This window comes from Ptychodera flava, chromosome 16 (assembly GCF_041260155.1).
Source record: "Ptychodera flava strain L36383 chromosome 16, AS_Pfla_20210202, whole genome shotgun sequence".
Classification (NCBI taxonomy): Eukaryota; Metazoa; Hemichordata; class Enteropneusta; family Ptychoderidae; genus Ptychodera; species Ptychodera flava.
Genome location: NC_091943.1, coordinates 27,120,756 through 27,134,636, shown reverse-complemented (window position 1 = coordinate 27,134,636; position 13,881 = coordinate 27,120,756). Strand labels below are relative to the sequence as shown.

Below are 13,881 nucleotides of genomic sequence, written 5' to 3'. Positions count from 1 at the left end.
AACTTGAGCTCAACAAGCTTCAAAATGAATCAACAGTCAGCAGACCGGCAAAGGATTGTAAACATTTTAGAGTCCAAAAATCTGCGCAAAATGCCCGTGCCACCTTAAAATAGTTGACGCCTTCAACTGAAAGACTTAAACCGTTGATCAAACTCTCCTCCAAGTAAGCAATCACATTTCAAAATAAGGCCGTTTTAAAGAATATTCTTTGTTTGACGTCCTTGGATTTTTGAAAAAACGTAACAGCCAGCCATGGCCAGTGAAAAAACAAACATAGGCAAAAAACACAAGCGTATTAATATATGCTCAATTTTATTTGATTTCTTTTGGAAAATTATATTTTTGTTTGTAATAGTGTTAACATTGTGTTTGTTTCTTAATTTTCTCTGAAAAACTACCAGCAGGCGGACGGTAAACAAAGATTTTTTAATGTCTAAAGCTTATAAATTTTTAAAATCACGATCACCATGCAAAGTTTGATATGGTAGAAACAAATCATTCAAATTTACCGACATATGAGGATGAAATCCAACATGGCCGCTATCAAGCTATTGTCCACTTAGCTCTGTAGGGAAAATAACAGTATCGATTTTCACAGAAACAGGACGGTGAAACTTTCATTCGCTCCACAAGTTTAAAATTGGTGCCCACAAGACCGGCGAAGTATTCTAATAATTTTAGAGTGCTTAAATCTACCCGTAAGGCCGCGGCGCAAGTTTTACCTGAAGTGAAGGGATAAAGTTGGTGCGTTAAGGTCATTATATTTTGTGTCGCACTTGTTAAGACGACGAGAGAAGCTGGTTCTGTCGGTCAGAACCTGTGAACTATTGAAACTTGCCAGCAAAACAGCTCTTCACCCCCCCCACGCCAGAGAGACCAGTACCAGTGCCCTTCTAGTGGCGTTTTTATTTTCAACAAAAACCTGAACGCCATGCATTGATAAACACTATATTTTAGTTCAAGATTGAGTCTGAGAAAGTTTTTCAATACATAATTCGACAAAAAAACTGCGACTCTATTCCTTTGGTAATTCAGAGGTTGGCTTATTTTGTAAACAATAGCACATTTTGTCAAATCGTTTGCTGTTTCCCGCCAAAAAGTTACTTAGAACACGATTGGAACTAATTTTGGATAATGGGATGATGAAGTAATGTCGATTTCGTCTACAAATGTAATTTCATCTGCTTTTCTTTTTACGTTAAACACTTGTTTTTATGAGTGATTTGCAATATTGCAACATTCAGCTATACGGCACCTAACATTTTTGAAAAATTTGAAGAATATGAAAATCCAATTATCCCAAATTAGTTCCAATCGTGTTTTCGGAACCAAACGCGTGGAACGCTGAGATGATTATTCTCGTACCCTCTTATGAAACTGTAGGAAGTGGTGAGATTATTAAAATTGTAAACTGCAGAGACCACAATTCTTTCTTCCCCCTCACAGGGACGGTAGACACCCCGACTACAGTGGCACCAACACCACAAGATGAATGCAACCGACATATCTACGAGAACTTCACCCAGTTCAACAGCCCCAACTATCCCAACAACTACGACAACAACCTGCACTGCAACTATACATTCTACGTCCCGCCCAACCAGTACGCGGCAATCTACTTCACAGACATTGAAATCGAGTCGTGTGGGAACGACTGCGGGTGTGACGCCCTCATCATCGAGGACATACGCTTTTGCGGCACGACCAAGCCAGGAGTCAACGGAACGAGTAAGAACGCTTTTGGTTACGATACACGTATACGATTTCACTGAAAGGCTAACACACGTTGGTACGACTGATAAGTATGTGCACAGACCCACAAACAACGTCACAGTCTTAATTAAACCCCCCAACACACAGCAGAGTTTTGAGGGATAAACTAACATAATTTATGAAAACCCTAGGAACAAATGTATGTAAGTGTATAGGGTACGACTCACATGCATCACAATCGACTTCGGAAGGTTGCTCAACAAGTTGAATCCAATCTAGCAGGGCGACACTTTTAAAGTTTGTTGAAATGGTTAAAAACGTACAGATATCCCGCAAGTCAAAGTTTTAATAGCTCCGTCTGTTTTTAAGATAGTAGTAACCGATCTGCCCCGTGGATGCACTAACACAGAGACTCATATATAAGCACTCTTACCCTCCTAACACACACACAAACCCACAGAAACGGGGACACTATACACAGACACACAGAGAAACGGGGACACACGGAGACCCATATGACCGAGGATCTAACTTTCTTTCTACTTATGTCGTCTCAACCAGTATACTTCCCACTGGACCGAGAGATCACAATGTCATTTGTCACCGACTTCAGCGTTACCTACCGTGGCTTCCATGCCTTCGCCGTCCTCTTCAACAAGATAGGTAAGTACGTTTGGATTATGATCACCAATGCCACGAATTTGTCTCTTACGACTAAAGCTGGTATTTCAACATATATATATATATATACACACACACACACATATATATATATATATATATATATATATATATATATATATATATATATATATATATATATATATGTTATGTTATGTTATGTTATGTATGTTTTATATATATATATATATATAAAACATACATAAATACGTACATACTACATACATACATACATACATACATACATACATACTACATACATACATACATACGAACATACATACATGCGTGCATGCATGTATAATGAATATCTTGTTCTGAAACACGAATTATTGCAGGTGTACCACTCCATTCGATTGTTACTTCGAGCTCACTGACAGATGTGGCTTTGTACAATACCTACGTGATGATTTCGAATGGACGTTGTACTCCGGATCAACTCCTAGTATCGGAACTGGACCAACTGGAGATCGCACGACTGGCTCTGGTGGGTTAATGATGCGTTGTTTCATCCCTGCATGGCTTTGTCCGTGTTGACAGATAGCGCTCCACGAATAGTTCGAGTTTTGAACATTGGTCGACACTTTTGATATAGCATACAGGTTTTGGTAGGAGAAAAGAAAGTGAATATAAAATTTATCTATCTTCCATAATTCTAGTATTTTTACGCCTTTTCTATCTCTCCAGTACCCTCGCCCTCTTTATGCCTCTGCCTCTCTCTCACCTTTAATGTCTCTGAATTTCTGTCCCTATCTAAGCATGTATGTCCTTGTCAATCTGTCTCTCTGTCTCCCGAGTTCTTGCACCTCCTGTCACTATCTGTCTGTCACTGTCTCTGTTTCTATGTCTGTCTGCTTATTTCTCCCTCGCTCCTCTCTATCTCCGTCAGTCGACAGACCGCCTCTCATTTTAACAATATACATCTGGGTTATCGCTTTCACAATTTGTGTTTCACATTTTCTTTGCATATCTGAAGTACGCGCGCAGCGCCGACGATATAAGTTGCACATACTTTTAAAACCTTTACCATGTAAGTTAGTAGTTTTAAATTTCCACAAGACAATTAACGAATATTGTCGGAATCTTTGTGTGGCGTTAAGTACAACGACGTGGTATTTGTGTCAAGCGTAAAACGCGGGTACGTCCATGCATAGACTGAAAGGTGGCCTTTCCATTTGGAAATTCATATGCATGCCACCCCAATATTTTTTGCACACGACACATTTTGTTGTTGCACAGGAAGCTACTTTACATCGAGTCATCTGCGCCACGCATCCCCGGTGAACAAGCCAGGCTCTTCTCGCCGATATTCTACCCACCCAGAGGCGAAGTGTGTCTCGGGTTCTGGTACCACATGTTCGGAGCCGGCATGGGAACCCTGGAAGTCCTCTACCTCTCCGAGAACACGTCCACGTTCAGTGCGCCCATTTTCTCCAAGAGCGGAGACCAGGGCGACACGTGGCACTTCGAGGAAATCACCATCTACTCTGACGAGTTCTTCCGAGTGATCTTCGACGGTTATGTCGGCCCCAGTTACACCAGCGACATGGCCATTGATGACATCACCGTGAAGGACGGCGCATGTAAGTGCCTTTGTGTATCTGAGCCATTCATAATTCATAATTATAAACACACGTCAAACAAATGGATGTCAAACCTTTCCCCACCCCCCAAATACTGAAGTTTTGAAGTAGTAAAACGAGTTTATGATTAAGCCAAATACAGTATAAAGTTGCTTTTAAGGGCCACTAACTCTAACTTTTGATGAATTGTCATTATTTTTGTTTATTATGTCAGTTGCAAGTTCTTGTTTCATCACCAAAACCATGTCGAATCATCCACTATTTAGCTTGTCAATGTAGCCTCTGTACATGTAAAGTGTGGGCCAGAATTTCCTCATCGACAATGACAATGCAGAGTCTGTACATATGCAGGCTGAGTTGACAAGCTGAGTACTGTGTATTTCAACATACTTTGGGGAGTAGAACAAGAAGTTATGATTGACATTAAAAGGAAGAAAAATAGTCAAAAAATCACCAAAAGTTAACTAAAAATTCTGGCAGCAACAAACGTAAGTGAACATTTGAAGGTCAGCATTGGAATGGCTCCTAACACGCTCTGAACAGACACAATTTTGAACCACTGCGACAATCCAGCTCAGACGGTCCCTAACTGTGCAAAAGTTTCAGCTCTGTGGGTTCGGGCTGGGAAGAGAGGGGGATCTGCCCCTGAATGACAAGTTTTCGAAATAAATGGGAAGTGACTAGACTGAACTGAAGATCCGTCGCTCGAGGACGCTCCCCACGCTCCCCTCCTCTTACGACTGTAAGAGGGGAGAGCGAAGAGAACGCCCTCGAGCGACGGCTCTTCCAATCTAGGAAGTGGTTGTTATGAAACTAGCATGGAAATGTTTCTTGCTGTTCCCCTTTTGCCAGGTGCTCCCAATTTGCCGACGTGTGCCCCTTATCAATACCAGTGCAATGACGGATCTTGCATACCAGACTATTGGGAGTGTGACGGAATCCCTGACTGTCCAGACAACGAAGACGAATTAGGATGCGGTGGGTATCTTTGGCTTTATGCAATAAAAGTTAAATAATCTCTGTAAAATCTTTCTTTTGGTGTCGCACATTCACATGTACCAACTTCTAGAAGGGCGAAGATATCATCATGTTCACCTAAAATCTTGTATAAAATATTTTTTCCTTTCATGACAGACTTTGGCACGTGTGCACCTGGTCAATGGCAGTGTAACAATGGTTGGTGTATTCCCGATCATTGGGTGTGTGACAATATTCAGGACTGCCCTGGGAACGAGGACGAAGACTGCAGTAAGTAGTTGTGCATAGTAGTAGCTTAAACTAGTATATTAAACATACCATGAACAGATACATTTCTGTCAGAAATAATATCGTTTGCCTTTAAGATCAGAAAATTTTTGCCAATGGACTTTTCGCGCGCGTTCATGCATTTGTTATGGAGCTAATAAATATCACAGTGACAGTGAATGTTGGTCTATTTGCATGCAAACGATATGACGTCAAACACTGAAAGGCCCAATATATAAATGTTGCTATGCCATGCTAGGTTTACATAGTCTAGCAGTCTTTTGGACGGTAAAGTGCCACGGACCCGTATCGCGACGTTGAATTCGGGCCTCGTTTACGTTTTCCTCTCTCTTTCTTTCAGGTACCACAGTGAAACCGTAGAGACGTGCTATAGCACTGAAGCAGACTGTAGTAACTCGAAAATCCACGAAATGCACAATTTTTTGCACAATCACGTTCTTCTGTACAATTCTCCTCATTTACTGAACATTTTAACATACAAGTTTGATAGACAATATTTTACTTCAATCAATCAGATGCTCAACAGCTCAGCATTCTAGAGTTTTATAATACTGCAAACGAAAAAATTAATCTCCAGTTAGCCTTTCAAACTTGCGTCATGGCTAAAATGAGAAACAATACAATACATAATTTCAACGGAAACCTCATACTGGTGAGGACATGTGACAACACGTGAATTGTTCTCGACTTTTACTTGTGATTAAATAAATCAAATGCTTTTGCAATTTTGAAAGTATTGATACGTACAAGCTGTCTTCATTTTCCCGCCATGTTTATTTTATACTGTTACCAAATCGCAGACGACAGAGCCTCGCCCAACGCATGAAATCAGTACAATAAAAAATTGTCCAGTGTTTTTATATGGTTAGTTTACGGAGGAGAAACAGCGAAAACATAATTTTGAACAGAAAGAGACCAGATGGCCAGAAATTATTCACTGCGTATACATGACATCAGTTCATTGCGTTTTAAAAAAATTAGTCTCTTGAAAAAAGGATAGGAGGCTACAAATTACGATAAAACAAGTGAGGAACTAGTCCGCTAGAGGGCGTATAGTACACTTGGGATTCATGTAACACAGGTATAATACAACTGCTTTTCTGTTATATTGTCCGTTAAAGGTACGTACGTCAGTAGTCGCCTTTCAACTCTTTTGAAGGTATGTATCATGACACTATGCAGCTTTTGCTGTATAATTAATTATATGCCACTCATCTCAAGAAATAGCAGTCAGTTCCATTATTTACAGTTAAACTTTCAGGAGGTTTTGGGAAAGCATATTGCCTCAAGAATCCCCGATCTACGAGCCTTGGAATAATCACTTTAAGGTATTGGGACATTGGCCTTGCGCCTGCCCACAATCGAGGAAATAAAGGTCAATGAAGCACACGTATTCTTTTTCGCAACCCCAAAGAATCGGCTATCGGCGTGCCAAAGCTCAAATGAAAGCAAAGTAAAAAACTATCTTCGACTAATCAATTTCGACCATTATGATTACTTCAAAATCTTGTGACAGGCACTTTAACACTTCTTTCAGGAAGAGTTCCATGTCTATCAATACTAAGTGTTGCCCAATTTTAATTTTCTCATATATATATATATATATATATATATATATATATATATATATATATATATATATATATATATATATATACATATATATGTGTATGTGTATATACATACACATACACACATATATATATATATATATATATATATATATATATATATATATATATATATATATATATATATTTCTTTTAGTTTTTATTAGTTGTGCAAAGTAGCAGCCTTGAATAGGACGTTTACAAATAACTTGAACCAGCTTGGACTCAAGTAAGCACTTAGTATTTCAGTCGATGTAAACCAAACGTCTTTAACACGAATTTCAAAACAGAGAATGAAACAGCGAAAATGCTGTCGTCACCTTCACTTTAGTTTTGATCAGGCGATGTCTTCATTGAGAAAGAAAATTGTGCAAATTATTTAGCTAAATCGATAATACCAGGACCACTACGTCACTTTGTTAGCAGCAGTTTGCATGCTTTTTATAAGGTAAATATATTAAATTTCATACGCTGAAAAGTGGTCTACCGCTAAAGATATAAAGAATAATCTGTACCAAGGCCATGGAATGTAATCTACCCCAACATAAAATACACTTTTGCACAGATAGTGGAGCAAATCCAGCCAAATTTTGTTTCGAAGTCACACGCGATCTCAGTGATGCTCTTAACACTGGATCTTTCACGATCTTGGCAAGCGTGTTCTCTGCGATGCAGTGTACAGCCCCTTCAAAGTCTACGGCTTTTCAGCGTCGCGGAGAGGTTCTGTCTGGACGATCTACAACGAGCAAAAATACAATCAGCTTCCCCGAAAAATGCTGAGCGTTCACAACAAAAAGGACCTAAAACAAATTTGGAGAATACATTACAGGCATGATGACCTCCATCTTTTATTTTAAATATTTGATTATTCTAATAAACCAGAATTCAAAAATCCCAGATAGTTTTCAAGTCTCCTGGTCTTCCATGTGTTGCTCTCTGGTCTGATCAAGTGTACAAGGATATTCACTGTCATTAGCGTCACATAACCCGAACTCTTCTTCAGCTACTTCATAGTCAGATCTATCTCTGTCACTGCCAGTATGCAGTGACGGTGACACTACCCCTTGGCAGTTGCACGGCAGCTGTATGTATTCAGCTTGTCAACACAGCCTGAGACTGTACCCCGCATTATTATCATTGACAAATGACTTTCAGTCTGGACTCTAATTCAATCATCACCCAATATTCTTATACGCAGGCTTTTGTCGACAAACTGAATATATTCAGCATACCGTAGGGAGACAGCAAGAAACTGTATTTCATACATTATTGCATAGAAATATTGAAAAAATTATCAACAGTGCAGTTTCTACCCAAATACTAAGCCTATACTTGATTGTTTTTTCCGAAAATTTATACACTTTTAGATTGTTTCCAGACGAAAGTAATGAAATGCGACAAAATGGCTCTAGACCTTTTTTAATTATTACGACCTTTAGAACAATTGTGTGACATTAATGTTATTAAAGTTTCATTGAATTACCCATCAAACCATGGAATCGTAAAAAGGTAACACCAAAATTGTCAGATCCCCCTACAAGCACAGCAAAACTTTCGTCTGTCTGTCTTTCTGACTGTCTGTCGGTCTGTCTATATGTATGTATGTATGTATGTATGTATGTATGTATGTATGTATGTATGTATGTATGTATGTATGTATGTATGTATGTATGTATGTATGTATGTATGTATGTATGTATGTATGTATGTATGTATGTATGTATGTATGTATGTATGTATGTATGTATGTGTGTATGTGTGTATGTATGTATGTATGTATGTATGTATGTGTGTGATGTGTGTGTGTGTATGTATGTATGTATGTATGTATGTATGTATGTATGTATGTATGTATGTATGTATGTATGTATGTATGTATGTATGTATGTATGTATGTATGTATGTATGTATGTATGTATGTATGTATGTATGTATGTATGTATGTATGTATGTATGTATGCATGTATCTATGTATCTATGTATTCAACATCTATAAATGAATACCCTATATGCATATGTATATGTATACATACATATGTATGGCCAATGTATATGTGTGTTGTATGTGCGTGTATATATATATATATATATATATATATATATATATATATATATATATATATATATATATATATATATATTTTATATATAATCCCATGGTATTTTTCTCTGTTTGACGTCATCGTATACGAGTGTTTTTCGCGGAGCCGTACAACTTCGAGCCGAAGGCGAGAAGTTGTGCGGCTCCGCGAAAAACACGAGTATACGATGACGTCAAACAGAGAAAAATTCCATGGGATTATATATTTATCACATGAACAGTCTTCTTATTTTTCTTTGATGTGGATGGATCAAAATTATTTTAACAAATTGCATGATTTTTATCGCGATTTTGTGTTTTATTTACGCGGATTACTTTCATTTAACGAGTAAAGCGGCCCGTCACCCAGGAGATGTGCAAATGTTTACAGGTATACTTTCATTCATAATCCGATTAAGCTGAAATTTCGCTACAGCGAAAGGTATCTCCACCAATCAGACATCCGGATTCGGTCACGTGCGCGTGTCAATCATTGTCTCGCGCTGGAGCGATGCCAAGGCAAGTCTGCCATCATAGCTTTCACCGTACCGTGCTACCGACGGATAGGCATAGTATTTTGAGTTATTTAGAATATTTACAATTACATTTATGAAGTTAATACAATGGCACTATCGAAACAGTAGTTATCATACTTAGATATGCTGTGGCTTTTAAAATATCACAAGTTTACGACCTTATAGCGAGCCCGAAAGATTCAGATCGATGACACACAGAGTGTACGCTTGTTTTGTTGGCACTGCCGTATACGTCACCGGTCTCCGCCGCGCCGGTGGCCATCTCAGTCGTCAATCAATGTTTTCGTTTTATGGACTTTGATGTTTGCTGTGACACGTATCGCCCGTAGGTGCATCTCATTTTGTTACTTGATGGGAACTCTGTTCTGTTGTACAGTGAGTGTTGTCCGAGTCAACTTTCAAAATAAATCGGATTCTACAGCGCTGCACTGCAGAGTGTATATGTCTTCACTACAGCCTTCCGCTGCAGGTTTGATCTCGATCGAGAAACGACGGAATACTTTGTGTGATGAAGGAAATTTATCGTTGTTCGTCGAATGACTTTATGCTTGTGCCTTCTATGTCGCTTTCCCGAAGATTATACGGTACTCATTTATTAAGTTGAACTTTCGTTGAGGTGTATCTTTAGGGTTTATCGCCAACCGGGATCGCCAGGTACGACGTCGCTTGGCGATCGCCAGGTACGACGGTGTCCACAATGAGCCTTACGACTGGAGCAGTGACGTTACTGAGCCAAATGATCGATGATATGCTCATTCGATTCTTGCTGTTAGGTATATTCGTCCAAAATTCTTGGGAATAGCTAAAGCTTTAGCGACTTGGAATTTCGTTGGACATGCCTTCTATGTTTCCATATCTGGATTTATCGCGCCGGGTCACCTTTTTGTCAAATTCTGTGTTTCAGGAAAAAAGTTCCGGTTAATGACGTACAACAGGGGTAATATGATTTCTTATCTGTGCTGGTGTACGTCACACAGGTGGAGATACGGGCCAGTTCATGTGATAAATATATATATACTGGTATATATATATATATATATATATATATATATATATATATATATATATATATATATATATATATATATATATATATATATATATATCAAAAATTCCTCTCTATATACATTACCTGGCTGTTCCATCTCTGCAATAAGGTGCTAGTTTAAATTAATTTTTTTACATTTGGCGCCTCGTATTACGTTGTCGCTTTCACAATTTCTATTCCACATTTTCTTTGCATTTATGTAGTAAAACACGCGCTCAGCGCCGACGATCTAAGTTGCACATACCTTGAAGGTAGAACGCACCTCGGGGACAGACATTCGGAATTTCAAACTTTTATGATTCTCTTCTGATATACCACATGTGGGGGTTCATTTTAAAGCTCTTTGTGAAAGAAAACTTTTTACCGGCTTAGTTTTTCGAAATTCGAAATTTTTTATTTTTCTCCATAGAGTTAACACAGGGATGGCGGCCATTTTGAATTTCTAATATCGGTAAATCTTAGGTAATTTGTTTCTCTAGTACCAAAATTTGCACGGTGACCCCTATTTTATTTTTGATTTTGAAAGAGAATGATTGAAAGATTCCTTGAGGAAAGTTAGAGCAAAAGTTTAAGTCTTTCACTTTCGAGGTGCATATTACCTTAAAACATATAGGCCTACCATGTAAGTTAGTAGTTTTAAATTTCCACAAGCTAATTAACGAATATTACCTAAATCTTTTTGTATAGACTGAAAGGTAGCCTTTCCATTTTGGAAATTCATATGCATGCCATCCCAATATTTTTTTCACACGATACATTTTGTTCTTGCACAGGAAGCTACTTTACATCGAGTCATCTGCGCCACGCATCCCCGGTGAACAAGCCAGGCTCTTCTCGCCGATATTCTACCCACCGAGAGGCGAAGTGTGTCTCGGGTTCTGGTACCACATGTTCGGAGCCGGCATGGGAACCCTGGAAGTCCTCTACCTCTCCGAGAACACGTCCACGTTCAGTGCGCCGATTTTCTCCAAGAGCGGAGACCAGGGCGACACGTGGCACTTCGAGGAAATCACCATCTACTCTGACGAGTTCTTCCGAGTGATCTTCGACGGTTATGTCGGCCCCAGTTACACCAGCGACATGGCCATTGATGACATCACCGTGAAGGACGGCGCATGTAAGTGCCTTTGTGTATCTGAGGGACCATGCATAATTCATATAAACACATGTCAAACGAATGGATGTCAAACCTCATCCCCCAAATACGGAAGTTTTGAAGTAGTAAAATCAGACGAATTTCATCCCCTCCCCAAAAACGGAAGTTTTGAAGTGTTGAAATCAGACGAGTTTATGATTAAGCCAAATACAGTAAGTTGCTTTCAGGGCCTCTAACTCTAACTTTTGATGAATTTTCATTATTTATGTTTTAGTATATCATTTGCAAGTTCTTGTTTCATCACCAAAACCATGTCGAATCAACCACTATTTAGCTTGTCAACGTTGCCTCTGTACGTGTAAAGTGTGGGCCAGAATTTCCTCATCGACAATAACAATACAGAGTCTGCACATATGCAGACTGAATTGACAAGCTGAGTACTGTGTATTTCAACATGCTTCGGGGAGTAGAACAAGAAGTTATGATTGGCATTAAAAGTATAAATAGTGAAAAAAAAAATCACCAAAAGTTAACTAAAAAATTCTGGCAGCAACAAACGTAAGTGAACATTTGAAGGTCAGCATTGGAACACGCTCTGAACAGACACAATTTTGAACCACTGCGACAATCTAGCCCAGACGGTCCCTAACTGAGCAAAAGTTTCAGCTGTAGGGGTGGGCTGGGAAGAGGGGGAGGGGGGGTGATCTGCCCCTGAATGACAACTTTTCGAAATAAATGGGAAGTGACTAGACTGAAAGATCCGTCGCTCGAGGACGCTCCCCACGCTCCCCTCCGGGGCTCCCCTCCTCTTATGACTGTAAGAGGGAGCGAAGAGAGCGCCCTCGAGCGACAGATCTTCCAATCTAGGAAGTGGTTATTACGAAACTAGCATGGAAATGTTTCTTGCTGTTCCCCTTTTTGCCAGGTACTCCCAATGTGCCCCCGTGTTCCGCTGGAGAATACCAGTGCAATGACGGATCTTGCATACCAGACTATTGGGAGTGTGACGGAATCCCAGACTGTCCAGACAACGAAGACGAATTAGGATGCGGTGGGTATCTTTAGCTTGATGCAAAAAAGTTAAAAGTAATATCTGTAAAATCTTTCTTTTGGCGTCGCACATTCACATGTACCAACTTCTAGAAGGGCGAAGATATCATCATATTCACCTAAAATCTTGTATAAAAATTCGGTTTTTTTTCTTTTATGACAGCTTGGCCCCCGTGTGACCCTGGTCAATGGCAGTGTAACAATGGTTGGTGTATTCCCGATCATTGGTTGTGTGACAATATTCAGGACTGTCCTGGGAACGAGGACGAAGACTGCAGTAAGTAGTATAGTAGTATTAAACATGCCATGAACAGACACATTTCTACCAGAAATAATATCGTTTGCGTTTAAGATCAGAACATTTTTGCCAATGGACGTTTCGCGCGCGTTTATGCATTTGTTACGGGGCTAATAAATATCACAGTGAGTGTTGGTCTATTTGCATGCAGACGATATGATGTCATACGCTGAAAGGCACAAATTATAAATGTTCCATGCCATGCTGGGTGTATAGCATCTACCAGTATTTATGGCGGTAAAGTGCCACGAACCTGTTTTGCGTCGTTGATATGGGGCCTCGTTAAAGGTATACTGTCACCTGTTCCAATTTTGCCGCAGTTACCATGGAAAGAGAAAATCTAATCAATCACAGATTATAAGCCGGTGGCCGCTTTTTAAAAACAGCCCCCTCAATGGGCATTTTGAATACCAAGGAACGCCCCTTTGACCATATATGGGCATATTTAGATTACAGGTGACTGTATAACGTTTTCCTCTCTCTTTCTTTCAGGTACCACCGTGAAACCGTAGAGACGTGCGATAGCACTGAAGCAGACAGAATCGTGAACTTTATTTAGAATGCAGTAACTCGGATATCCACGAAATGCACAATTTGTACAAAATCACGTTCTTCTGTACAATTCTCCTCATTTACTTAACATTTTAACATACAAGTTTGATAGACAATATTTTACTTCGATCAATCGGATGCTCAACAGCTCAGCCTTCTAGAATTAATACGGCAAACGAAACAACGAAATCTTCAGTTAGCCTTTCAAACTTGCGTCATGGCTAAAATGAGAAACAATACAATACATAATTTCAACGGAAACCTCGTACTGGTGAGGACATATTGTGACAACACGTGAATTGTTCTCGACTTTTACTTGTGATTAAATAAATCAAATGCTTTTTTTGTTTTTTGCAATTTTGAAAGTA

The 13,881-nt window shown here is 39.3% G+C and overlaps 3 protein-coding genes across 4 annotated transcripts in view; all 3 read left to right on the top strand.

Moving 5' to 3' along the window:
* The window catches only part of LOC139113963 (MAM and LDL-receptor class A domain-containing protein 1-like), an 18,740-nt gene extending 15,850 nt beyond the window's left edge, over nucleotides 1-2,890 (top strand). The window contains exons 16-18 of the mRNA XM_070675436.1: nucleotides 1,447-1,728; nucleotides 2,275-2,436; nucleotides 2,733-2,890. Of these exons, the coding sequence (XP_070531537.1) occupies nucleotides 1,447-1,728; nucleotides 2,275-2,436; nucleotides 2,733-2,890 (602 nt within the window). The remainder of the gene's footprint in view (nucleotides 1-1,446; nucleotides 1,729-2,274; nucleotides 2,437-2,732) is intronic.
* LOC139114449 (low-density lipoprotein receptor-like) lies at nucleotides 2,733-13,881 on the top strand. Of its 2 annotated transcripts, none has more exons than XM_070676195.1 (5): nucleotides 2,733-2,881; nucleotides 3,634-3,977; nucleotides 4,830-4,955; nucleotides 5,112-5,225; nucleotides 13,454-13,881. In XM_070676195.1, exons 2-5 carry the CDS (start codon nucleotides 3,749-3,751, stop codon nucleotides 13,471-13,473), a joined length of 489 nt encoding a protein of 162 aa, XP_070532296.1. In that variant the 5' UTR covers nucleotides 2,733-2,881; nucleotides 3,634-3,748; the 3' UTR covers nucleotides 13,474-13,881. The 2 variants fall into 2 exon arrangements, with proteins under 2 accessions (XP_070532296.1, XP_070532295.1); XM_070676194.1 differs by lacking the exon at nucleotides 13,454-13,881 and adding an exon at nucleotides 5,584-5,703.
* On the top strand, nucleotides 11,278-12,693 carry LOC139114450 (MAM domain-containing glycosylphosphatidylinositol anchor protein 2-like). The gene is made up of 2 exons (XM_070676198.1): nucleotides 11,278-11,634; nucleotides 12,539-12,693. The coding sequence occupies exons 1-2, from the start codon at nucleotides 11,406-11,408 to the stop codon at nucleotides 12,676-12,678; spliced, it is 369 nt and encodes a 122-aa protein (XP_070532299.1). The 5' UTR covers nucleotides 11,278-11,405; the 3' UTR covers nucleotides 12,679-12,693.